The following is a 24,607-nucleotide window of genomic DNA, read 5'->3' as shown; positions in this document are numbered from 1 at the left end:
CCTCCGTCTCCATGCGCCAAAGACCGCGGTCGGCGCTCCGGTGAATAACTCAGGGAAAAAACTGAGCGGATTTGCAAAGGTTGGTGAAAGAAAAGCAAGTCTTCCCGTGTCGTGTCTCCAAAGACGAACGAAAAACACAAAAACACACCATGAGTGGGACGCATATGGCCCAATGGTTAAGATCATCGCCTGCCACCGTGGGGGACCTAGGTTCAAGACCCCGACTGGACCATACACCAACATCCCCCGGACTCACGGCTGTGGTGTCCTTGTGCAAGACACTGATACCCTGAAATGCTCCCCGGGCGCTTCAGCTGCCCCCTGCTCCAGTGTGTTCCACTAACATGTGTATGTGTTCACTGTGATGGGTAAAATGCAGAGAACAAATTTTGTGTGCGTGCATGCATGTTCATGACAATAAAAGGGGATTCTTCTTCTTCTTCTTCTCTTTGCCAGGTGCCAACATTAATTACGTCTTTTAGGCGATAGATGTTGCGGGAGTAGATAATTGGAAGAGTAACAAGGAAGTCTACTTCTCGGAACTCAGGGTTGACATACAGGACACTGGAACTCCCGAGAGAAAAAGCCAAGTGGGCTTGGACAGGGCTATTGCGGCTTGCCAGAGCTTTAGACAGGATGGTTTCGATTAAGCTCAGGGGAACCAAATACGGAGGGATTCTACCCATTGCTAATTGGTCTATGGACGAAGAGATTTCATGTAGCATGTCATTCATCAATGTGGTAACAATCTGTGTTTGAGCATAATCCGTTTGCACCACCGACAGCAGTTTACTTATGCTTTGCCTAGATTGGTTCAGGATGACACCGTGAGTGTTGAGGACAAGGATAGTGCCCTTCAGTGTCTCGCGATTGGAGGTTAGCGGTTTGTCTCTTCATGTTGCGTCGGATGTTAGGAATTTCGGTCTGGACTTCACCAATTTGTTCTTAACCGTGTTTAAGCTGATGGCGTTAACCGTGGAGGTTCCTATGCTAAACAATGTGCGGAGGGAGGCGGCAGCCATGAGTAGGCCCCCTAGAAAATGCTTTGAACGTCTGGGGATTCCGCTGAGATTGGCCTGAGTGACGCCGAATTTTTCTAAATGCTGGAGCATGTGAGTGTTGTCGAAGGCGGCATGGTGGATAGTCTTGCGAGACCATGTGGATCCTGCGTAGTTAGTTTTGGTGGACCCCCCGACGGTACTCAGGCTACACGCGTCACCGGTGGGGGCACTGCGGATACCTGTTATTTTGGTCATAATGTTTTTGGTTTGTGGCGGAGCAGCGCGTTTGGTTTCACCAGTGTCTCAGTCGGGCGACTGCGTTGGCGGACATGGTGCAGTCCTTGGCGTGGCAAGGATGCTGTCACGGAGGTTGGACCTGCTTGAGCGGTCCAGTCTCAGTGTGTGGACCATCCTCCGTTTTGTGCATGGTGCATCATGGGCGGAGTCTTGTGTGACCCCCCTTTCGCACCGTGAGGCCACGAATGGCGGTGAAGTGCGCTTCATGGAGGCGCAATAACCAAAGTCCACAATAATGCAAATGCGCAGGTGCGAAGTTAAGGAGAAACCGAAGTTAAGCTTGCACAGTTTAATTCGACAGAAGGTGTTGTGCACGTTTAGTGGCGGAAGGTGACGGTGTTGCTGTATAGCAGTGAACGATCGCGGCGTCGGCGTTTCGAAAAATGAGCGAAAACGGAGGCTTTAAATTTAAAATGCTCTCTCTAACTATCATGAATTAAGGCAAGCTCTCGGGGTTGTTCGGTTGCCTAGGCAAATGGTGACGCCAGCGCACACCGGAAGCTTATCAGCACACAAAAAGCACACGGCGGTGCTTATTATGAAAGCCCACGTTTATTGTTTTGAAAGCAACAACCCAAGATGAATGCGGTGCCTTAGCACACGATCGGTAATAGCTAACTAGCGGCTTAAGCCGGAGCTAGTCAGCGCAATTTTCCAGTCACACACCCGGAAATTGTGTGATGGGCTGAACGTCCATGAGGGGCACTCGAGGACAACCCAGAGCTTATGCTACGGATCCTGCCACGAAGGAATAAACCAAGGTGGCAGCGTCACGATGACGTCACGTCTCTCCAAGACGGAAGACGAATTATGAAGCCTTGAGTCTTTAAATGACAAAATGGCGTTCGATGAGAGGCTTGTGATTTTAACACAAAGCGAAAATGGCGACCGTTGTGGGTGCCACGTGTTTTTTTTTTCACACACAAAGAGCTAGCACTCTAGCTCAGAGTTCGACTGATGTGTAACAGGATTCTCGGTATAGAACACGTTCTCGTGACCAGGGACTTCCCAAACCTCCTACTTACACAGCGAAACTCAGAATAAAATTCCCAACACCACAACGGGCATATAGCTAGTCTGGTTAGCAACTCCAGAGCATAGCGGGAAGAAGACGAGGAGCGTGCAAACGCTCAGGATTCATGACCCATTCGCGATCCTCGAAGTCCTTTTAAACAGAACTTTACATAGGAAATCTCCCCACAGTTCAAAGCATGCAGCGCATAAAACGGATATCCAAATATAATTTGCACTGCAACAACGCTAGTTTCACTAGGGCTAATCTTCTTTTCTCTTGTTAATAAGTGCTCAGACTTTGGTCGCTATGGTAATGGAATGTGCTCACACATAGACAACATAGCCATAGCATCAACATAGCCATAGCATCAAATTCTGCGTAATTTAGAAGAAAATGATGAGTTGGAAGCGGCCCCTGCGTCACTTCCGGGCTATCGTAATTTTAAATTACAGCATTATAAATCAACATATTTGATTGATATTAGGGGCACCACGTCATATTTTTACAAGTTTAACTTGAGGCGAAATGACGACAAACCTTTATAATCAGTCTCTTATCAGAAGGTGGCTACATTTTAGGAACTTGAGTTCTAGACTTTCTCGATGTTTCGTTCCGAACCCAAACACACATATAATCAATGCAAGTGGTGAATTTTATAGAAAATTTAATAATCAAAAATGCTTTCTACAGGATAAAACACAGACAAACAAAAAACAAACAAGGTATCTACGAACATTGGCAAAGGAAGGGATTTGTGACGTGAGATGAGCAGAATGGGCATGTAGTGAATGCATATAGCTGAGGACTCCTGGTCTCGTTAATATAAACCCAAATATGCACTAATCTGTACTTTTAGTAGACCGCAATGTTGGACTTACGTGTCTTTGAACACGTTTGAAGCCGGCGAGTCAGGCTCCCGAGTGTTCGGCCAGCCCGGTCCGCTCCGTGAGCAGGTGGATTTGACGGAAGGGAGGGAGGGAAAACAGGAGGGCGACGAGTCTCTTGGGTGATGTTCGGAGCAGGCGCGTTGCGTTCCCTTAGAATGAGTTCGGGCCCCCAAGCAGGGTGGCTCGGAGCGCTTGCAGGAAGCGGCAGCTGGGAATCGTCTGATGTGTCCATGCAACCTCGGGTGAGGTGGGCGTCCTGCCTGGCGCGGTCGTCGGCGAGTTGACCGGAGTGACCAAAAAAGCTTCTGCACCAAGACTCCAAAAACTTCTCCCTTTTTCCCAGCTCCGGCCCCTTTTATGGCCAGAGCGGGTCAAACTTCCCCCCTCCTTTTCTACCACCGAACACCGAGGGGCTGGACTGCCTTTTGACATTATTTTTCCATTGTAGGATTATTTTGTGGTTTAAAACCAGTGGAATAAAATATTAATTATTGGGTTTAAGATAACGAGGCCATTTTCCTCACCCACCATGGGGGACCGAGGTTCACGACCCCGACTGGACCATCCGCCAGTGGGCAGCTTACATTCTACGGGGAGCGGCGGTAGTGCGAGGCTGGGGTCCCGGGTGGCATCTTTTGCGTGGCATGTCCGCTACAACCACAATAAACACATTGTTGTGTTAATAACCTCTCAGGGCGCCAATTAAAACTGAGATTATTGATCAATGTAAAGGCAGATTTTTTTATACACCTCTTGGGTTGGATTTCATTTGATCAGAGGTGTCTGACTTGCTTTTATCTTAGTCCAGATCATCATTATGGCTGGCCCTAGAGGGCTGGTTGTAAATGATATACTATTGTTTAAATAATCCACCTTCATCATAGTACAACATAATTGCTTCTGCAATTAACTATAAATAATTTTAACAACAGAAAAAGGAAAATGAGTCACTTCACTCGGCACAGGCAGTGTTTGTTTCCACTCAGTGAGAGTGTGAATATGAGTGGGAATGGTTGTCTCTCGAGATGTGCCGTGTGCTTCATGGGTGACCAGTCCAAGGTTTAGTCTGCTTTTCACATGAAGTCAGATGTGACGGCCTCCAATTAAGCGGTAAATAAAATGGAAGGGATGGATAAATTAAAAACCAGTTTTTAAAGGACTATTTTGTAAAATATTATACTCGAAAGTCAAATTGTTAAGTGAACCCAATGGGGAGCAGTTGTTTTGAGCTTGTTTCTAATTTCAGGTATTATTGTTTTATTGTACAACCCCAATTCCAATGAATTTGGGACGTTGTGTTAAACATAAATAAAAACAGAATACAATGATTTGCAAATCATGTTCGAACTATATTTAATTGAATACACTACAAAGACAAGATATTTAATATTCGAACTGATAAACTCTATTGTTTTTAGCAAATAATCATTAACTTGGAATTTTATGGCTGCAACACAACGTCCCAACTTCATTGGAGTCGGGGTTGTATATCATCTCCGTTTTTCTGTAAACCATCGGGGCTTATTATTTAAGAACCCTATCAATTTAAAAAGATGTATGCAAACACTGTATGTGACTTCTGGTCTATCTATCAACACTGGAGGTGTGTACACACACAATTAATCTCTTAACATCCATTGCCTAGTCTGGTCCTTCTTTTGGAATATGTATCACAAATAAGTCCACAAAAGTCCACAAAACCTCCCAAAAGCCAAAAGTAAAATATAAACACATTGAACTAACATCTCCCGAATTGCGCTGAGATCTTGAGATACTGTATGTTGAAGTTTCAGACAGCGTAAACGTGACGGTGGTCCAAACTTCATGTGCCTTTAGGGGCATCTTTTCCATATAATTTTCGCAGATTTCTAAATACTGTACTGTAGCGTTCGGACGAGCAAGAACTTTTTTCCTCAGCTTTAACTCCTGTGGCTTAAACAATGATCTGATTTATTTGGAGATTTTGCTGATCCCATAAGTTTATAGCTTTTGCTTCTCTTTAACAAAGCAAAATCTTGTAAACTTGTTCATTAATGTTTTTAGTGCACCTCAGCAATGGGCTTGGACTAACTGGGACAGCCGCTGAGAAAATCAACTGGACAGAATTTTGCAAGTCGGCCAGACTCATGTTTCTTGTCCCATCAGTGTACAATGTAATTTAAACTTCATCCAACCCGCATTGCTATTACCCAGTAAAACTAGGTATGCATGACGTACGTTTTTTGCATGGTATAATACGCCCTTATGGACCGCGGTTTTTAAGTTGTGTACTCGAAACGAGGAACTGTAAATAAAACAAAACTGGCTTTTATACAGTTGCTGGATTCCCCCAATTTTTCAGTGATCAATTTATTTTGTGGGTCGATTGGTCATGCCTTTAGAGTTGGGTGCAGTCATGACCAATCAACTGTTACACAAATAGTGCTATTTATTTACATTTTTCAATGTTTAAATTTGTTATACATATGTCATGGGTGTGTGTTTTTGTCTTCCCCGTCTTGTACACACCTGCTCCTGAGAGCATCTTCCCCACCTGTGCCTCGTTTACCCTAATTACCCCATGCATTTAACCTCGTGTCTCATTCTTTCTGGTCGCCAGTTTGTTGTACCTTGTTGTCACGTTCCTGCATTCCTTGTTTCCACGTCACCGACTCACAGTAAGACTAGACCCTGTTCTGATTATTGAACTTGCCTTTTTGCCTCACGTTTTTTGGATACTGTTGCCTTTGCGGATTGCCTGCCTGTGTACCGACTTCTGCCCGTTTATTAAACCTCTCGTTTTGAAACTGTCCATTTGAATTGGAGTCGTGCATTTTGGCTCCTGTCCTTTGTTCCGTTCATGACAGAACGAACTGGCCATAACATGGACCCAGCAGACTCAGACCCGATGAGAAAAGCACTTCAAGCGCAGGGTCAACGCATCTCGAAGCAGGATGAGCAGCTTGCTGCCCTCCACCTTCATCTAAAGGGACTGTCAGAGCATCAGGACACTATGATGAGACAGGTGGCCTCACAGTTTAAAGTTCTAATGAATATGGTTCAGAAGAAGGAAACAGCTGGCACAGCACCCGATACCGCCACTGTACCACCGTTTCCATGTGAATCAGTCACCATGCAGCCACCTGCCACATACATCCGCTGCTGTCTGCCCACAGCTCTCTCGACCGGAGAGGTTCTCTGGAGATTCTGGGAATATTAAGCCATTCATCACTCAGTGAGAACACCACTTTGAGCTGCAGGCAGCTGCCTTCCCCACCGAGCGGGCAAAGATCGCTTTTGTCATTTCCCACCTGACTGGTCGTGCGGAGGCGTCGGCTACTGCTGAAAGGAGCCACAATTCTGCCGCGTGTCATTCTTGGGCTTCTTTTGTAAAGACTATGGAGCAAATTTTTCAGTATTCCACATCAGATCGTGAGGCAGCTCGCTCCCTTGTCACCTTACAACAACGCATGTGCAGGGTGTCAGATTACGCTTTTGAGTTTCGCATTCTAGCAGCTGAGAGTCAGTGGAATAACAGGGCACTACTCGATGCATTTTTTTCAAGGACTATCCCCCGCCGTCAAAGATCATTTGGTCCCACTAGACCTGCCAACCAACTTGGACACTCTCATCGCTCTCACCATAAAGATCGACAAAAGGCTTTTGGATCGCGAGCTGGACGGACATTGGCGGAAGGATGCGTCACCGTGCACTTGGAGGACGAGCCTCAGTGACCAGCCAAACCAAGGCAGTTCCCCTGTTGCCAGTCTCAATCCACTGGCTAGCGTCACCACGGATGTTCCGTCTCTCCCCTGAGGAATGTCAACGCCGGCTGAGGGAAGGGCGGTGCTTCTACTGCGGGCATTTGGGTAATTCCGTGAGCAACTGTCACGTCAAAGCTGCCAGTGCCGGTAACAAGGGCACGGGAGCGGTGAGTCTAAATATCATTAAGGAAGACCCTACTCAGGTTCTTCCTAAAGTAAAACTATGCTCTCCAGATCAAGAGATTCATCTGCATTTATTGACTCTGATCCTGACTTGTCTCCAGTGCCCACCTGTTACAATGACATTAAAGAAGTTTTTTTCCTAGTCCAAAGCCAAATCCCTTCCACCCCACAGACCTTATGACTGTGCAGTTGACTTGCTGCCTGAAACCACACCTCCACGGGGGAGGTTGTTCTCTCTTTCAGGGCCGGAACACAAGGCCATGAAGGAGAATGTGGAAGAATCACAGGCAGAAGAAGGCCAAGACCCTGCGACCCTGTATTGAGACCCGGGGTCTCAATGAAATAATCGTGAAAAACAGGTGTCCTCTTCCTCTCATCTCCACCGCCTTTGAGTTCCTGGAGGGAGCCAAGGTTTTCACCAAACTAGACTTGAGAAATGCGTATCATCTAGTCAGGATAAGGGAGGGGGGTGAATTGAAAACACCATTCAACACACCAACGGGACATTATGAGTATTTGGTAATGCCTTTTGGACTAACTAACGCTCCAGCTGTTTTCCAGAACTTTGTCAATGATGTCTTACGTGACATGTTGAATGTGTATGTTTTTGTATATTTGGACGATATTTTGATATTCTCCCCAGATGAGGAGACTCACATCATTCATGTCTGCTCTGTGTTGCAGCAGTTACTGTAGAATGAACTATGTGTCGAGGCTGAGAAATGTGAGTTCCACAAGGCGTCTGTTTCTTTTCTGGGGTTCGTGCTGGCTTCAGGTGAAATCAAAATGGACCCTTGCAAAATTGATGCCATGACAAATTGGCCCACTCCCACGTCACGCAAGGATGTACAAAGGTTCTTAGGGTTCGCAAATTTCTACAGAAAGTTCATTAGAAATTTCAGTTCAATAGCCTCGCCTTTTTCATGAGCTTACCTCGCCACACAGACCCTTTGTGTGGAACCCGCTTTGTCAGTCAACTTTTCAGAAACTAAAATCGAGCTTTACCTCCGCTCCCATCCTCACTTTGCCAGATCCCAAACAGCATTGTGTTGTAGAAGTTGATGTGTCTGATGCCGGAATAGGAGCAGTGCTCTCCCAGAAAATTTCTCAAGGATGGTAAGTTACATCCTTGTGCTTATCTCTCGAAAAATCTGACTCCAGCCGAGAGAAATTACGACATAGGTGACCGTGAACTCCTGGCTGTCAAAGTGGCTTTGGTGGAGTGAAGGCACTGGCTAGAAGGGGCTCAGACCCCGTTTTTAGTATGGACGGATCACAAGAACCTTGAGTATCTCAAGTCTGCTAAAAGATTAAATGCTAGGCAAGCTAGATGGGCTCTATTCTTCACAAGATTTAATTCCACGTTATCCTACCGACCTGGTTCTAAAAATGGTAAGACAGATGCTTTATTTATTATTTTTAGTCTTATTCTTATTTAAAATTGCTGTACATAAGAGCAAACATAATGCATAATGAATATGATGAAAAAATACAATTACATATAATAAGAATTTTTATAATCATGAATACATAAAAATGAAATATTAATGTCTCAATGAAATAAGCGCCCCCCCCCCCCCAAAAAAAAAAAAAGTTCCCTTTACATTGGCATTTGGCATACAGGAGGCACTGAGTGAAGTTGTTCACGGATGAGTGAGAGGAACGAGTACAACAACACCAACTGCTCTTTGAAGTGACGACAATAGCGTTCGGGATGGGATTGTTGCCGACTGAAACGTCACCAAACCGATGAATTTGATCTCTCTTGGAGTGTTTCACACAATTATCATATTTTACGCCGACTTTCAAGCACAACCAAAGCTATATTAGCAGCGAGTTAACGAGAAACAACCAGCGCAGTGATGTTTGAGGGCGTACGTGACAAGTGACGATTTTGTGAAGACGTAAATACATATGGGCTTGTGATTGAATTAAAGGGAGATAACAGCATATGGCAATTAAAGCTTTATTTTAGAAAGGTTTTTCATTACAGTTGTTTTGTTTTTAGCCAATTTTAAATATATGGGATATCATTCTAATATAAATTGTCTCGAATGTGAAATAACTCATTTAGAACATGTAGGACTGAAGCCCTTTGACACTCTTACGATTAAGGGCTACACAAATAAAATTGACTTGACTTACTACCGTGTTTTTAATTTGATTGATCCGATGGAAAAAAATGCAAACTATATGGTAATATGACTTGTAAGTTTAATGAATGTAGTTAAAAATTATCTCATGAAAATGTATTAGTGAATCCCATGCGAGTCAGAGTTTCAGGAGTAATAACAAACTTTGTTGGAACTGTATCCCTGCCAGCACTGAAATCCTTCGGAATGCTTAAAAAAAACAATCAATCAAATTGCTTCCTGTGCATACACTAAAACACATGGGATTTCTGTACAACAAAAGGCATGGTTTGGATGCTGGAGTGAGATAATGACATGAATCAATGAAATAGTGTGGGAAGCCGTTAGACTTGTGCCTATTGCTGAGTGGGAGGAAGCATGAAGGGAAGGACAGGGAGAAGGAAGTCCATGGAGAGCATTACTAAGCTCACTGCAGGGGGGAGTTCGTCTAAATTAATCTGATATGAAATGCACAAGAGCCGCCTGAACTGATGCTTCGTTTGAATTGAATGGAGATTGGGAAGAAGAGTTCATGGGTGTTGGGAGGTCTTTCAAGAGGTTATGTCATGAAACCGTATCTGAAAAGGAAAATTCTGAGACCTTCATTCCGAGGCACCTCTGTATTACAATGTCTGAACCGATTCATCCAACCAAACATCCAACATGAAGCCACCACAGTAGCCTTTAGCCCACCGAATGCATAAAGAGATGGAGGTAGTTACTAAAGCTTCAAATGTCATATACTGCTCTTTGCTCAGTTGTGCAGTAGAGGTTGAGGTCCTTTAAGGAGAAAATATAGTCATTCTTAAAGTGATTTAGTGATCACAATACTTAATATGCATTGTGAGCTTGTTTAGCTTATCTATCTATCAATCGCATTTAGCACGTAGCAATCAAATCAAATACTAAGACGTTGATTAACTGTTGCTCAGGAACAAGTGGTGAGCAGATCATTAATGTGCCTTTAGACTTTTTTGTCCTTATGTGTGTTTTCGCTCATTGATTGGTAGCTACTTGATACACAGTGCTGACATTATTTGTGTCTCCTTCGTATTGATCTGCACTGATGAGTCACACTGAAAAGAATCTATCCAGTTTCTCTACAATTTGTCCTGTATACTGTCACGATGTACACAAGGGTGCTGGAGTGTAACCTAACTTATTAAAAGTTTGCAGTAATTGTTCATTACCACCACCCCCAACATGGTCTGAAGAATTTAGGAGATCAACAAAATACACAGCTTGAATAACAATGTGTTGTTTACATATCCTCCCTGTCCAATGAAAACTGTCGCATTTTTTAGGTGTTTTTTTTTCTTCCTAGCATTGTAAGCATTGGTAGCATTGGACTGGTTTTCACAGCAATGGATTTATGTTGTATGCGTAGTTTTGATAAGTTTAAGCAGTCATACAGACAAATTGTAGTAAAATGACATGTTAAACAGTTTATGCTATTAGAGTGAAGTATTTAAATTCTAAATTGAAATCAGCATAATTTATAGTATGATGACTAATTCCACCACATTTTGTTCTACTAAATATTTGTGAGAACAGGCTCCATTTTTTAAAAATACCAGAAAAATATGTAGTCTCCATGTATGATTACTGTCAGTCTTTACTCTTGAAGCCTGGGCCCACGGAAAACATGAATGACTACCGTAATTTATCGTGTATAATGCGCACCCATGTATAATACACACCCCCAAAGTTGACCTTAAAATTCTGGAAAACCCTCTACCTATGTATTATGCATTTTTACAATGCCTGATTTTGCTTCTACCCATATGATCAAAAAATGAAGTATCTCTATCGTGTTCATTTTTTTCAAATAATTATTCTGAAGTTTAGCAATTTATTTGAGCATGTAATCCTTTTTTTAATTTACTTGCTCTTATTTTGAAATTAACAGCCCTAATTTTATTTATTAAATTAGAAAACACACAGTTGTGCTCATACATTTGATTACCCAGGCATAATTTGTAAGATGGGTACAATTCTTTAAAGAAAACATGAAGGACCAGGCGAAACACATTTAATTTTATTTTAATGAGATTCAAATTAAACGGTCAAGTATTTCATAAAAGCATGATCATTAAACTAAACATAACCATAAAGAAATTAATAATGGTTGTTGTTCAGTGAGTCATATTTAAAAAAAAAAAAAAAAAAACTATATTTCACAAATTCTGCCAGGGTATGTAAACTTATGAGCACAACTGTACATATATGCAGTCATACGTACCCCGGTCATATTGGAATGAAACTGTAGGCTACACTTTGTTTTATAACCACTAGGTGGCGGTGGCATTTTGGAATGAAAGTGTACAGCTTTTTCATAACCACAAGATGGCGGCATACATTTATGTGAAAGTTTTTTTCCATTTGCCTCTATACCAATGTATAATGTGCACTATTGACTTTTCACAATTTAAATGGGAGGGGGGGGGGGGGGGGTGTTATGGGAATACACATTATCCACGAGAAATTACGGTATTTAAAATTTTAAATTACGTTGTTGTATTTTATTTTATTTTATTTTTTTAATTACACTGAATCTTAAGTAAGGTGTCCTGCCTGCATGGCATCAACCCCCTGAGATCAGTTGTGGGCACCCAGTGTGTCATCTTATTATTCTTGATAGACAGCCCAGTGGGCAGGTGTGTCAGGTCTGTTAAATTACACCCTGGAAAAATGTGCCCTCTGTAGCATTGCTTTTAAATGGGCGGAGAAAGTTGCTACAGTTTAAAAATAGAAAGGATTCTTGTGTGTGCAAAAGCAGGTTTGCTACTGCATAATGCGCTGCTTAAACTGTTGCACAGATAACAAAATATCCACTGTTCCTCCTTATCATGCTGTCTACACAGAATGATATTGACTATAGATACTGACTAATAATTAATACAGGAAAGAATAGGTCGTTTTGATTACAAAGTAATGTGTCCTTAGTCTTAATTAGCATTGGTAAAAAGAGATACCATTCTCCCTTGAAGGATATGAAACTGAAGAAAAACAGAGAGAAAGAATGCATTATTCAAATGCTGTGGCTTAGGCCTGGTGTTAGTAAGGACGTTTTCAAATCTTAAAAGATTTTTTGATCTGCTACAGTGTGATCACACACGATCTCACAAAAATTAAGACAAGCAGATAGTTCCTGGTATGCGCTAATGTTACCCAAGTGTTACCTGAGGGGGGACCATTGTAAATTGGGCAAAAAAAGACTTGCTATGGAAAATACTTGCCGTCGGGGGAACTTACTTTTATACAAAAAAGACATCGGTTAAAATGTTTGTTTCTATTTACGGCCACTTGTTCGACAGTAAGGTTGCTTGCTTGATTGGCTACTTTCCGTTTCACGTCACAATTTACGGTGTCATGACCCTGGGAGACGTCGGCTTCCCCCACACACATAATGAGTTTTGGTCATAAATATTGAACAGATTGTCGGCCCCGATCTGCCTAAAATCGGGAGAAATCCACTCTTAACACACATCAGACCCAAGGATAAAAGATAAAGCCTGAAGTGGAGAGTAAAAGTTTTGTATTTAAATTGAATTCCCACCTGTCTTTCTACCGAAAAACTAGTACAAAACATTCCCCCAGGGAATAAAAATAAAACTTTCCCATTGTATGAAGTCACTGCCATTTCTATGTAATATGAGTAGATGTTATTTTTTTGTTAATCAATATTTTATTGTTGGATTATACGCAATATACATGCACATCTAAAATGAAGTGATCTGCCAGTTTGGATTTATGGAAACCGCAGTTTACCTCTATATTGTATTATTCAGTACAGGTCTAATTTCAAGTGATAACTCAATATAGATTTCTCTTCACGTAATATTTTTTGTCCTTATCATATACTATACACCTTTGCGGAAATATTATCTGAAGGTGTTTGATCAAACACAAAGAATGTGCTCATGCCCTTTGTAAGAGTAATTGTGAATGTAACCACACAGGGTGAGGTTGAATGATAATGCAGTGGGCCAGAGGCAGAGCGCTGTCACCGCTGTCACTAACATTGCTTTACTATCCAAGATGGTTGCCTGGTGAAACAGGCTGCAAGCCATGTGAGTGAGACTGCATCAGCATAGCAACAGGGTGCTGGGAGCAACTGCGCAGCTGTCTCTGCTTATTTGACACAGTCAGGTGGTCTGAGAGCTGAACTTCACTTTCTTTTGCGAGGAAGCTTGTCAGTTCCAGCAGTTCCACTTGCAGGCCACATGGTGCTTTCACAAGGGGGACAACCACAAGATGGAACGCGATAACATTTTTAATTGTCATTTATTGCATCTTTAATATTACTTTCAAAATCAAAATTATGTACATTTATTTTACCCAACAGTATGCTTGGTTATGCTTGTTAAAAAAATGTGTTTGATGCAAATCCTAAACTTTGATATGGTGTATTGCAAATACAGAACCCTGTTAACAATAGGTTTGTGACTCATCTTATGTGCAGCAGCATATAAAATGCTACTGCTCACAGTAGACTCATGACAAATCATTAGCATGGTGCCACTGATGTGAAATGACTAGTTCCAAAATAGAGATACTCTTTGCACCCTGTAGTTAATTTAATTTCCAACTACTGGACTATTGCTCTACTAATATCACAATTTTCTTATTTACTGCGTATGTTTCCGTGTGTGTGTGTGTGTGTGTGTGTGTATATATATATATATATATATATATATATATATGTCTAATTTTGGCCAGGGATATTTTCTATTAATTTTACTACTGTCTTATATTGAAAAGCAATTCAATGCATTTTTCCAGATATGATATAAATGGTATTTGTTCACAGGCAAAAATTATTTAAATTATGGATTATATCACCAAATTAAAAATGGATCTCTTTTTCATACAAGAATCCCATTTGTCACACTGGCACTAGAAAATTGCCTTTCCGATTTAAATTTCAGTCAGACCTTTTCAGCTCGCTATAAGAACAGACAAAGAGGAGTCTCAATATTAATGATACTAATGTTATTACTAATTTTTTTACGCTAAATAGCACAATAATTGACCCAGAAGGCCGATGCAGAATTTTTCATTCAACTATATTTAACAAATCATTAGTTAATGGATATGCCCCTAATATTGACTATCCAGCCATTATTCACACACTTTTTTCACATCTGACCAATTTGTCAGCTAATTCAGCAATTATTGTAGGTGAAGACTTTAATATAACACTTAATACAACCATAGACCAAATTCAAAAAATACCAAACAATCACAGTCTTCCCTAATATTAAATGAATACGTGCACGATTTTTGACTTGCCGACATATGGAGAAGAAAAAAATCATACAAAAGGGAATACACTTTCTTTTTTTCAGCACACCACAACTTTCTTACAAATAACTCAATTGCTCAAAACAGTAGTTCCAAAATACATCCAATACTAATCAGCGATCATGCTCCAATTTCTCTCTGCCTCAAACTTGAATCAAACATGATACCTTCTCCAACCTGGCGTTTTAATACTTCTCTACTGAAAGATCCAGAGCCGATACATTTGTAAGGAAGGAAGGGAAAGATTTTCGATACTTGAACCGCTCGTCAGTAGCACTGCCTTGCTTATTTCCCACATTCTGTCCTGTCCTGCCCTTTTCTGTCCTCTCTCATCTTGTTCTCTTGCTTAGTTATTGTATGTCCTCACTGGCTGTCACCCCTCATCCACAAATAAGAAGACCATTTGACTGTTGTCACGTTACTTGTGCTCAGATATCTAGAATAACAATTGTTCTGCTGTGGTTCGCAGCCCTATTCCCCATGTCCCCAAAAAACATTTTCTATACGGCTGCATTTTCAATCAACATCAGAATAATTAAAACATTTAAAAATAAGCAAAGGGAGTATTTCAAACTCCTGTTGCACAGCAAAAATGTTCCAGCACAGAAGGCATACAGATCCACCATTCTGCAAGGCCATGCAGCTGAACAGGACAGGTTAAAAAAAAAACAATAATATTCCTGCCTGTCTTATTTAATTCAGTCGCACACTAAAATGCATTATAATTAAACCATGTTGCTTTTTAGGGCAAATGTAGTTAGATGATTAAAATGTAATTACCCGAGATGAATTACAAAGCCTCTAATTAACTAGATATTTATGGAGTCCAACCCCTAATATCCTCCTCCAGTCCCCTCTTATATCATGGCATGTGCCTATATTTTTCCACAAGAAAATGTCCTGTATTTCCCAGTTCCCAGTTTTTACAGAAACACATGCACATAATCTTAAAAGGGAAAAAGTTGTAGTTTTTTTCACTGCATGTCGCAATTGCAAAAGCAATATAATTGTCTTCCCACACTCCGATAAACTTTTATGGATAGCACTCATAGCAAAAAAAAAAAAGAAGATTATTTTATTGAAAGCCACCAATTAAAATGCATGAGCATTGGAGAAGGGTGGTTACCATAAAAAAATAAGGCATTCAAAACAATTCAACGAGCCTTTCATGTGTGCGCTTCCATCCATCCATTTTCTGAGCCGCTTCTCCTCACTAGGGTCGCGGGCGTGCTGGAGCCTATCCCAGCTGTCATCGGGCAGGAGGCGGGGTACACCCTGAACTGGTTGCCAGCCAATCGCAGGGCACATAGAAACAAACAACCATTCGCACTCACAGTCATGCCTACGGGTAATTTAGAGTCTCCAATTAATGCATGTTTTTGGGATGTGGGAGGAAACCGGAGTGCCCGGAGAAAACCCACGCAGGCACGGGGAGAACATGCAAACTCCACACAGGCGGGGCCGGGGATTGAACCCGGGTCCTCAGAACTGTGAGGCTGACGCTCTAACCAGTCGGCCACCGTGCCGCCTGTGTGCGCTTTATTTTTGTACTTTTTTAATAAAATCCAATTTATTTCAATTCCCTATGTGTCCTCTCTCCGCAAGTGTTTGTAAGAGTTGCACCAGAACGCAAAGGATACACCACAGTTACAGTGAAATTACCTAGTAAGCCAGTATGGCACAATAAAAAATGAGGATTCTCTCACTGTTCCGCTTTGTTTCTTTCCTCAGGTTGTTAGAGAGCTCCGTGGTCAATGCAGAAGTGAAGGAAGGAGAAATTCTGCCTCCAACCATTCAAAAGCTGATTAAAGGATATAACAAGTACCTGAGGCCTTTCTTTGATAGTAAGCAAACTGCAACCACATACAGCTGTAGAAATGGCCTTTTGACAGAGGTTGTGGTGTATATTGATTCTGTGCAAGTTTGTAGAATTAGATTAATACAATGACATACACTATGTTTCAGATAATAATACCAATACATGCGACAAAGCTGAAAATATCAAACATTATTTTGTCCGAGAGCAGCACGGTGAGCGACGTCTGCCTCACAGTTCTGAGGACCCGGGTACAAATTCGGCCTTGCCTGTGTGCATGTTCTCCCTGTGCCTGCATGGGGTTTCTCCAGGTACTCTGGTTTCCTCCCACATCCCAAAAACATGCACGGTAGGCTAATTGAAGACTCTAAATTGTCCATATGTGTGAATGTGAGTGTGAATGGTTGCAATTGCTGGCGACCAGTTGCAATTGGCTGGCGACCAGTTCAGGGTGTACCCCACCTCTCACCTAGAGTCAGCTGGGCTAGGCTCCAGCACACCCGCGACCCTAGTGAGGATAAGCGGTACAGAAGATGAATGAATTAATGAATTACTTTTGTCCGACAATAGTATTTATAGGACACAGTAAGTAATAGCTGATATTCATAATTAGTTTCAACGTAATTTCAGTCAGAGGATCAAACGCAGTTTGCAAGTACACCGTATCAGCACAAACCCTTCAAGATATCAGCGTGATTGTGGCAAGGTAAAAACTTGGGCTAGGCTACAAAAAAGTCTGCTTCACTTCATGTCCCCAAGAGCACAGTGGGCTAAAGTATTCACAAACTTTGATGTTGAATCACTAACTCTCCTTTGTGGAGATGGTTAATAACTGTAAAAATGTCCCAGCTTGCAAGTGCAAAGGACTGGAGTACTTGCCAGAATTCTGTCATCATCGGCATAGCAATGATATTTGCCAATAGTCTACATTACTACAATAAATGTTGATGGTGCAGTAGATGCTTATTTTTGTGTGTTAGGCCCATGTTAATGTTTGCGAGAGGCACATTAAGATCTTTTACAGAAATTACAAGGAGGAAATAATGAAAAAGGAATTAGCACAAAGTTCAAAGTTCTTTTTGATGGTAATGCAGGCAAAACAACTGGCATTTAACAGTTAACAAACAGTAGTTGGTTGTGCCATTACATATAAGATTGTTATTGTTTTTAATAAACGTTCCCTGATCAGCACTTGATTATTCAACACAATGCATTATCAAACTCTTGATGAGTGTTTAGCATAACCCGTAATTCCACAAAACTCAGGGAGATGTAGGTATTGTATATGTATTGTTTTCTTCTTCTTTGTTTCTAGATGGTCCTGTAACTGTTGGTATGAGCTTAGACATTGCCAGTATTGACACCATTTCAGAGATCAACATGGTAAGACAGTTTTTTTTATGTCAATGGTACATTATACATACAGTATTTCTTACAACTCTGGTGATCAGGTATAGGGTTCCTAATTTGTTGAAGTTTGCCTTTACAGAACCCCCATCCATTTTATATTTCGTCCCATGAAGGGAGAAGGCTGAAATCATCACTAGGGACAGAACTGTTGTTGATTTATTTTTATTTTTTTGTTGTTGATGCCAATTACAGGAATTTAAAAGTTTCAAACTCACATGTATTCATCATAAAAACTGAGGGGATGTCCACCAAGAACAGAACTACAATAATCTATGATCTACTGTAATTCCCTCCAACATTAATTTTGAGAATTTGGCCGCGCATCCAACAAATCTCACAAACTCAGACCATTCCAGTGCACCATTTGGGAAATGCTCCAAGATCAACCCCCCACACATCTGCTGAAACAGATGTTTTGGTCTCAGATCCACTCCAAAGTTCCTACATCGCCTGAATAGTAAAGTACACAACACTGAGAAAGTTTGGGATTTTTTGGATCAACAAGTTTGATATTCTGTTTCAAATCTTGCCCATGTTCAGCAACTTTGAATAGCCAATCATGTAGGTGCAAACCAATATTTCAAGGCCACATCAACAATTTGATAAAATCTTTGCAAAAGATACTGTATGTGCACTGTGTAGTTCAATGGAAGGTAAACATATAGAGTGACCTTTTATTGTGACCTGTGACGTGAAAACTCATGCACTTTAGGTGGATGGATTATTTTTTACAGTTGAAAAAAGTTTGGAGAGACAGCGAGATAGAGATAAGCTTAAGGTCCTCACCTACACTAATGCAGTAGTAAAGCCATTATTACAGTAAATATAATAGCAAAAAAACACTTATAGGGCATAAATATAAAATAATCAAATACAAAATATTTATGTGCGGCAGTAACTGATTGTGCCTCCTTGTAATGCGTGACAAAATAATATGTTCATAACCTTGAAATGTCATACAGTGGGATGAAAAGGTATATGAATCCTTTGGAACTTCTTACATTTGTTCATCAAATGTATCCGGATCTTCATCTAAATAACAAGAATAAACTCAGTCTTCTTGAACTAATGCCACACAAGCAATTATATGTTTTCATATTTGTATTTAGATAACATGGAAACATTCACAGGACAGGGAGGAAAAAGAAAGTGAAGACTTTTACAGACACATTTGTACCCTTTTGCAGCTTTATACAGGCTTATATACAGTATACAATCATGACCTCAACCCGATTGAGATGATGTGGCATGACCTCAAGAGAGCGATACACACCTTGCAATCTTGCTGAACTGCAACAGTTTTCTAAGGAGGAACGGTCCAAATTTTATCCTGATTGTTGCTGATCTGCAACTACAGGAATCATTTGATTGAGGTTATTGCTGCCAAAGGAGGGTCAGCCAGTTATTAAATCCAAGGGTTCACTTACGGTACTTATTCCTCCCTGTCCTGTGAATATTATATTTTCAATAAAAAAACATGAAAACATAATTGTTTGTGTGTTGTTAGTTTAAGCAGACTGTTTATTTTGGTGATTTTGATGAAGATCAGACTGCATTTGATGACCAATTTATTTAGCAATTTTAAAAATGTAATTAATGTATTTTCTGAAAGTGTTGCAACTTTGTGTCTGACCTTTACTTTTTAAAACGATACCTGGACCCTGCTGTGTTCTCCCACACATAGAAGTGAAGTTGCTGACTTGATGCAATGTACTGCATCTCAGTTGCTTTAGGCATAGTACAGCTCAGGGACCTGACACCACCAATATCCAACAGTGCAAAAAAAATAAAAAAAATTAAATTCCCAGTAACTACACTGGAATGTCATAGTTAGCAGAAACATTGCATGTTTGTCAGCATATTTTGGACTTCCCTAATAAAGTAGTCTATTGGTTTTGTTATAACCGTTGGACCTCAATCTTGCAGGACTACACAGCCACCATATTCCTCCGGCAGCGCTGGACAGATGAGCGTTTGGTGTTTGAAGGCAACAAGAGCCTGAGTCTTGACGGGCGGCTAGTGGAGCTCCTCTGGGTCCCTGACACCTTCATTGTGGACTCGAAGAAGTCGTTTCTTCATGACATCACCGTGGAGAACAGACTGATCCGTATCTTTCCAAATGGGACTGTCCTTTATGCGCTGAGGTCAGATAATGAACGTAATTGCCGATTTATTGGTTGTTGGGTGCGTTCTCTGCTTTACTAAACAATGAAAAGACAGCAAGGGAATTGAAAAATAATTTGCTAAGGTCCACAAAGTAACAGGGGTTAACGACATAAATGCAGAGCAGGAAGGATTGAAGGATAGGGGGAGCATGGGATCTGGCGATACAGAGAGCTTCAGGCTATCAAAACATCTTAGTCTTCTTATTGCTTCTGGATCTGACAAGCTCTGTGCAAGATCCTAAAACATTCAAACATATATATATACACACACACATTTAAACAAGTATATATATATATATATATATATATATATATATATATACACACACATTTTTTTTTGTATCAATAGATTAAACAAGAAAAACTCTATAGACTTGAATTATATTGATTCTAGTGGCTTGACCTCAACGATTCAGGACTTTTTTTTTCATGGCTCCAGCAACATGTAGTTAAACAGATAATAATTCACATGGGAGACATCTACAAAGTTGTTAATGGCAACTTTGCAACTCACGGAGGGGGAATAAGTTAACGTGAACATCTTGCTGTGGTAAAATTGAGTTGGGTATTCCCACTCAGTTCAGTCTGGCTTTGCAGGACCACATCTCTCTTTATAGATGGCATGCTGCTGTGAGGAGAGTTTGTTATGTTGCCAACATGTGCAATATTTTTCTTTTTTACAATGTGTGCTCTAAATGTCCTTGGGCCTCACTGAGACCGAGATGTTGAGTTGGATAGTGGTTAGAGAGCTGGACAAGTAAGAGTGAAACAGGACTAAAAGGATAATCAGAGGAGGAATGGCTTCCTAGGGGAATTAGGGCCGAGAAAAAAGATAGTATGAGGTGAGGAATGTGAGGTGTTAGAGCTTTCGGAAATGTTTCAATGCTTCGCCTTAGGGAAACCATGAGAAAGCACTGAGATGTATGTACAGTGAAGTGGTTTAGAGGAGATATTTAATGAAGCAATGTTTGCGGGAATCATTCACAATAAAGAGTCTTTGTTAAAAGCACAAATGAAGGTTTAAATAACGATTACATTTACAGTTGATGTGGGCAAGCGGTCAGTTTATGAATTTGGGGCCACATGAAATATAAAAATATGGCTCCATCACTTCAGGCAATAACCTCTGGTAAGCTCAAAACATTATATAAAGTGGGTATTTTTATGTTTAAATGCCATACATAATGCCAGCCCTACACTTTCTGGTACGGAAAATAAGCCTTTCTACAAAGTGAGGATTTTGAATGCCCTGTTCCATTTTAAAATGTCACCATCCATTCATCCATTTTCTGATCCGCTTGTCCTCACAAGGGTCGCGGGAGCGCTGGAGCCTATCCCAGCTATCTTCGGGCAGGAGGCAGGGTACACCCTGAACTGGTTGCCAGCCAATCGCAGGGCACATATAAACAAACAACCATTCGCACTCACATTCATACCTACGGGCAATTTAGAGTCTTCCTCAGAAGCTGCAGGTTTAGACAAGGCAATTGGATAGCGTGAAGGCCGGCTGTGGCGAAGGATGCCTCCTGAAGTCCACGATCATCTCTACAGTCTTGACCGTGTTCAGCACCAGGTTGTGTCGCCCGCACCAAATACTGCATGTAGACTCGTCACCGTCTTTGATGGGGACGATGACTGTGATGTCGTCTGCAAACTTCAGGAGTTTGATAGCAGTTGTTGAGTTGAGTTGCAGTTGTTTGTGTAGAGAGAGAAGAGCAGCGGAGAGAGGACACTTCCTTGGGGCGCCCCATTATTGGTGGTGTGTGTGGATGAGGTGGTATCTCCCAGCCTCACCTGCTGTGTCCTGCCCGTGAGGAAGCTGCAAATCCACTGGCAGATTGCAGCCGAAACGCTGAGCTGGAGAAGCTTGGAGGAGAGGAGTTCAGGGATGATGGTGTTAAATGCATAGCTGAAGTCCAAGAACAGGATCCTTGCATAGGTCCCAGCGCCGCCGAGGTTTTCTAGTGCAGTCCCATGTTGACTGCGTCATCCACAGGCCTGTTTGCTCGGTAGGTAAACTGCAGGGGGTCCAGCAGGGGACCTGTGATGCTCTTGAGATGGTCCAGGATGAGGCGTTCAAAGAACTTCATAACCACAGTCATTCAGACCCATGATTGCAAGTTTCTTGGGGACTGATATGATGGTGGAGCGTTTGTAATAGGATGATAGTTCACACAGCTCCAGAGATCTATTGAAGGTCAATGTGAAGACTGGAGCGAGGTGGTCCGCGCAGACTTTGAGGCAGAATGGGCACACAAGGTCTGGGCCTGCCACTTTGTTGTTCATGTTGGCTTGCCAAGCACTTTTTGTTATTTTTGAGGATAGACTTGCATATTTTGCAAGTGACTGTGCTGTCAGTCACATTTTCAGGAAAATATTGCCAAACGCGTGAGGCACGGCTGTTAGTTTGATACACGAACCCCAAGACATCCATGTTGTTGCCTAAACACATGATTAGCGATTAATTGACCTCAAGCTATAACCGTCATTTGGAGTGGTAAAGTCAATACTGTCATGAACGGAACGGAGGATAGGACCCCAAAATGCACGACTCCAAAACAAATGGACAGTTTCAAAAAAGAGAGGTTTAATATCCGGGCAGAGGTCGGTACACAGGCAGGCAATCCAAAAAAGGCAACAGTATCCAAAAACATGAGGCAAAAAGGCGAGGTCGATAATTGGAACAGGATCTAGTCTTACTGTGAGTCTTTGACATAGAAACAAGGAATGCTGGAACGCGACGACAAGGTACAACGAACTGGCGACGAGAAAGAATGAGACACGATGTTAAATGCAAGGGGTAATTAGGGTGAACAAGGCACAGGTGGTGAAGATGCTCTCAGGAGCAGGTGTGTACGAGACAGGGGGAAAACAACAACCGGAACACACACCCATGACAGTACCCCCCCCTCCCCTTAACGGCCGGCCCCAGACGGCCCCGGGGCCCTTGGATGCGCAACGTGGAAGTCCCGAATATCCACGATAAACGCAGACGGCACCCATGAACATTCCTCAGGCCCGTAGCCCTCCCAGTCCACCAGATATTGAAATCCCCTCCCCCTCCGACGAGACGACAACAGCCGCTTCACAGAGAAGACAGGGCCCCATCCATAAACCGGGGGGGGGGGGGGGGGGGGAGGAGGGGGCCTGGAAGGCGGGACCAGAGGGGACTCCCGGGCTGGCTTGAGTAGGCTGACATGAAAAGCAGGGTGGACCCGCATCGACCTTGGGAGCCTAAGCTTCACGATTACAGGGTTGATGATCTTTGTGATGGGGAAGGGCCCAACGAACCTGGGAGCGAGCTTCTTGGACTCCACCCGGAGTGGAATATGTTTGGTCGAGAGTCAAACTTGCTGACCCACTTTGTAGTTTGTCCTCCGACGGTCAGCAGCGGTTTTGTAGGACCGTCCCTGGCACAGCAGCATCTGGCGGGCTCGCTCCCAGGTCCTCCTGCAGCGTCTCACCAAGGTCGTTGGAACTGTGGACTCTGGGGCTATGGCAGGAAACAGAGATGGTTGGTAACCATGCACAACGTGAAAAGGCGATAGACCAGTGGATGCAGAGGGTAGGGAATTGTGAGAGAATTCGACCCAAACCAGTTTCTGAGACCAGGATCGCGGCTCTTGTGAAGCGAGACATCAGAGCCCAGTCTCCAGGTCCTGGTTCAGCCTCTCGTTTTGGCCGTTGGTTTCAGGGTGAAACCCAGATGACAGACTGACGGTAGCACCTATGAGATTGCAAAACTCCTTCCAAAATTGTAAAATGAATTGGGGACCCCTATCAGACACCACATTCTTGGGGAAACCTTGGAACTTGAATACCTGGTGTATCATTAACTCTGCAGTATCTTTAGCTGAGGGGAGTTTCAGGAGTGCAATGAAGTGAGCCATTTTAGAGAACCTGTCAACAACTGTGACAATTGTGGTATTTCCTTTCGAGGCCGGTAATCCTGTCACAAAGTCTACGGAGATGTCTGACCAAGGACGTTGTGGTATTGGCAAAGGTCGCAACTCCCCAGAAGGGACGTTTACGAGAGGACTTGTTAGCAGCACATACCTAGCAAGCATTGACATAATTGGTAACATCCCTTCTAACATTGGGCCACCAAAAGCGCTGTTCGACCACAGATTGAGTCTTGGCAATGCCTGGGTGACATACAGTCCAGTTAGTGTGAGCCCAGTGGATGACTCTTCCCCTTAAGGTCGGAACCACATAAAGCCTGTTTTCAGGGCAATTTTCTGGGCTAAGAGTGTTCTCCAGAGCCTCCTTTACCGCAGTTTCAATGTCCCAAACAAAAGCAGAAACAAAACATGACTTGGGAAAAATGGTTTTAGGGTCAGACAAAGAATTCTCTCCGTAGAAAATGCACGATAAAGCATCTGGCTTACCATTTTTAGAACCAGGTCGGAAGGAAAACGTGAAATTGAATCTAGTGAAAAACAGAGCCCTTCTAGCCTGCCTCGCATTTAATCTCTTAGCAGATTTAAGATATTCCAGGTTCTTGTGATCTGTCCATACTAAAAATGGCGTATGTGCCCCCTCTAGCCAGTGCCTCCACTCCACCAAAGCCACCTTGACTGCCAGCAGTTCACGGTCACCAATATCATAATTTCTCTCGGCTGGGGTCAGTTTTTCGGAGAGATAAGCACAA

At 42.3% G+C, this 24,607-nt stretch overlaps 1 protein-coding gene across 5 annotated transcripts in view; it reads left to right on the top strand.

Moving 5' to 3' along the window:
• Positions 1 to 24,607, top strand: part of LOC133486075 (gamma-aminobutyric acid receptor subunit pi) — a 46,935-nt gene that overhangs the window by 6,609 nt on the left and 15,719 nt on the right. For all 5 annotated transcript variants that reach the window (XM_061790694.1, XM_061790693.1, XM_061790696.1 and 2 more), the window contains exons 3-5: positions 16,297 to 16,409; positions 17,697 to 17,764; positions 19,718 to 19,935. In XM_061790694.1, the coding sequence (XP_061646678.1) occupies positions 16,297 to 16,409; positions 17,697 to 17,764; positions 19,718 to 19,935 (399 nt within the window). The remainder of the gene's footprint in view (positions 1 to 16,296; positions 16,410 to 17,696; positions 17,765 to 19,717; positions 19,936 to 24,607) is intronic.

This window comes from Phyllopteryx taeniolatus, chromosome 11 (assembly GCF_024500385.1).
Source record: "Phyllopteryx taeniolatus isolate TA_2022b chromosome 11, UOR_Ptae_1.2, whole genome shotgun sequence".
Taxonomy (NCBI): Eukaryota; Metazoa; Chordata; class Actinopteri; order Syngnathiformes; family Syngnathidae; genus Phyllopteryx; species Phyllopteryx taeniolatus.
The sequence above is the reverse complement of the archived record's forward strand: the minus strand, read 5'-3'. Positions and strand labels throughout refer to the sequence as shown.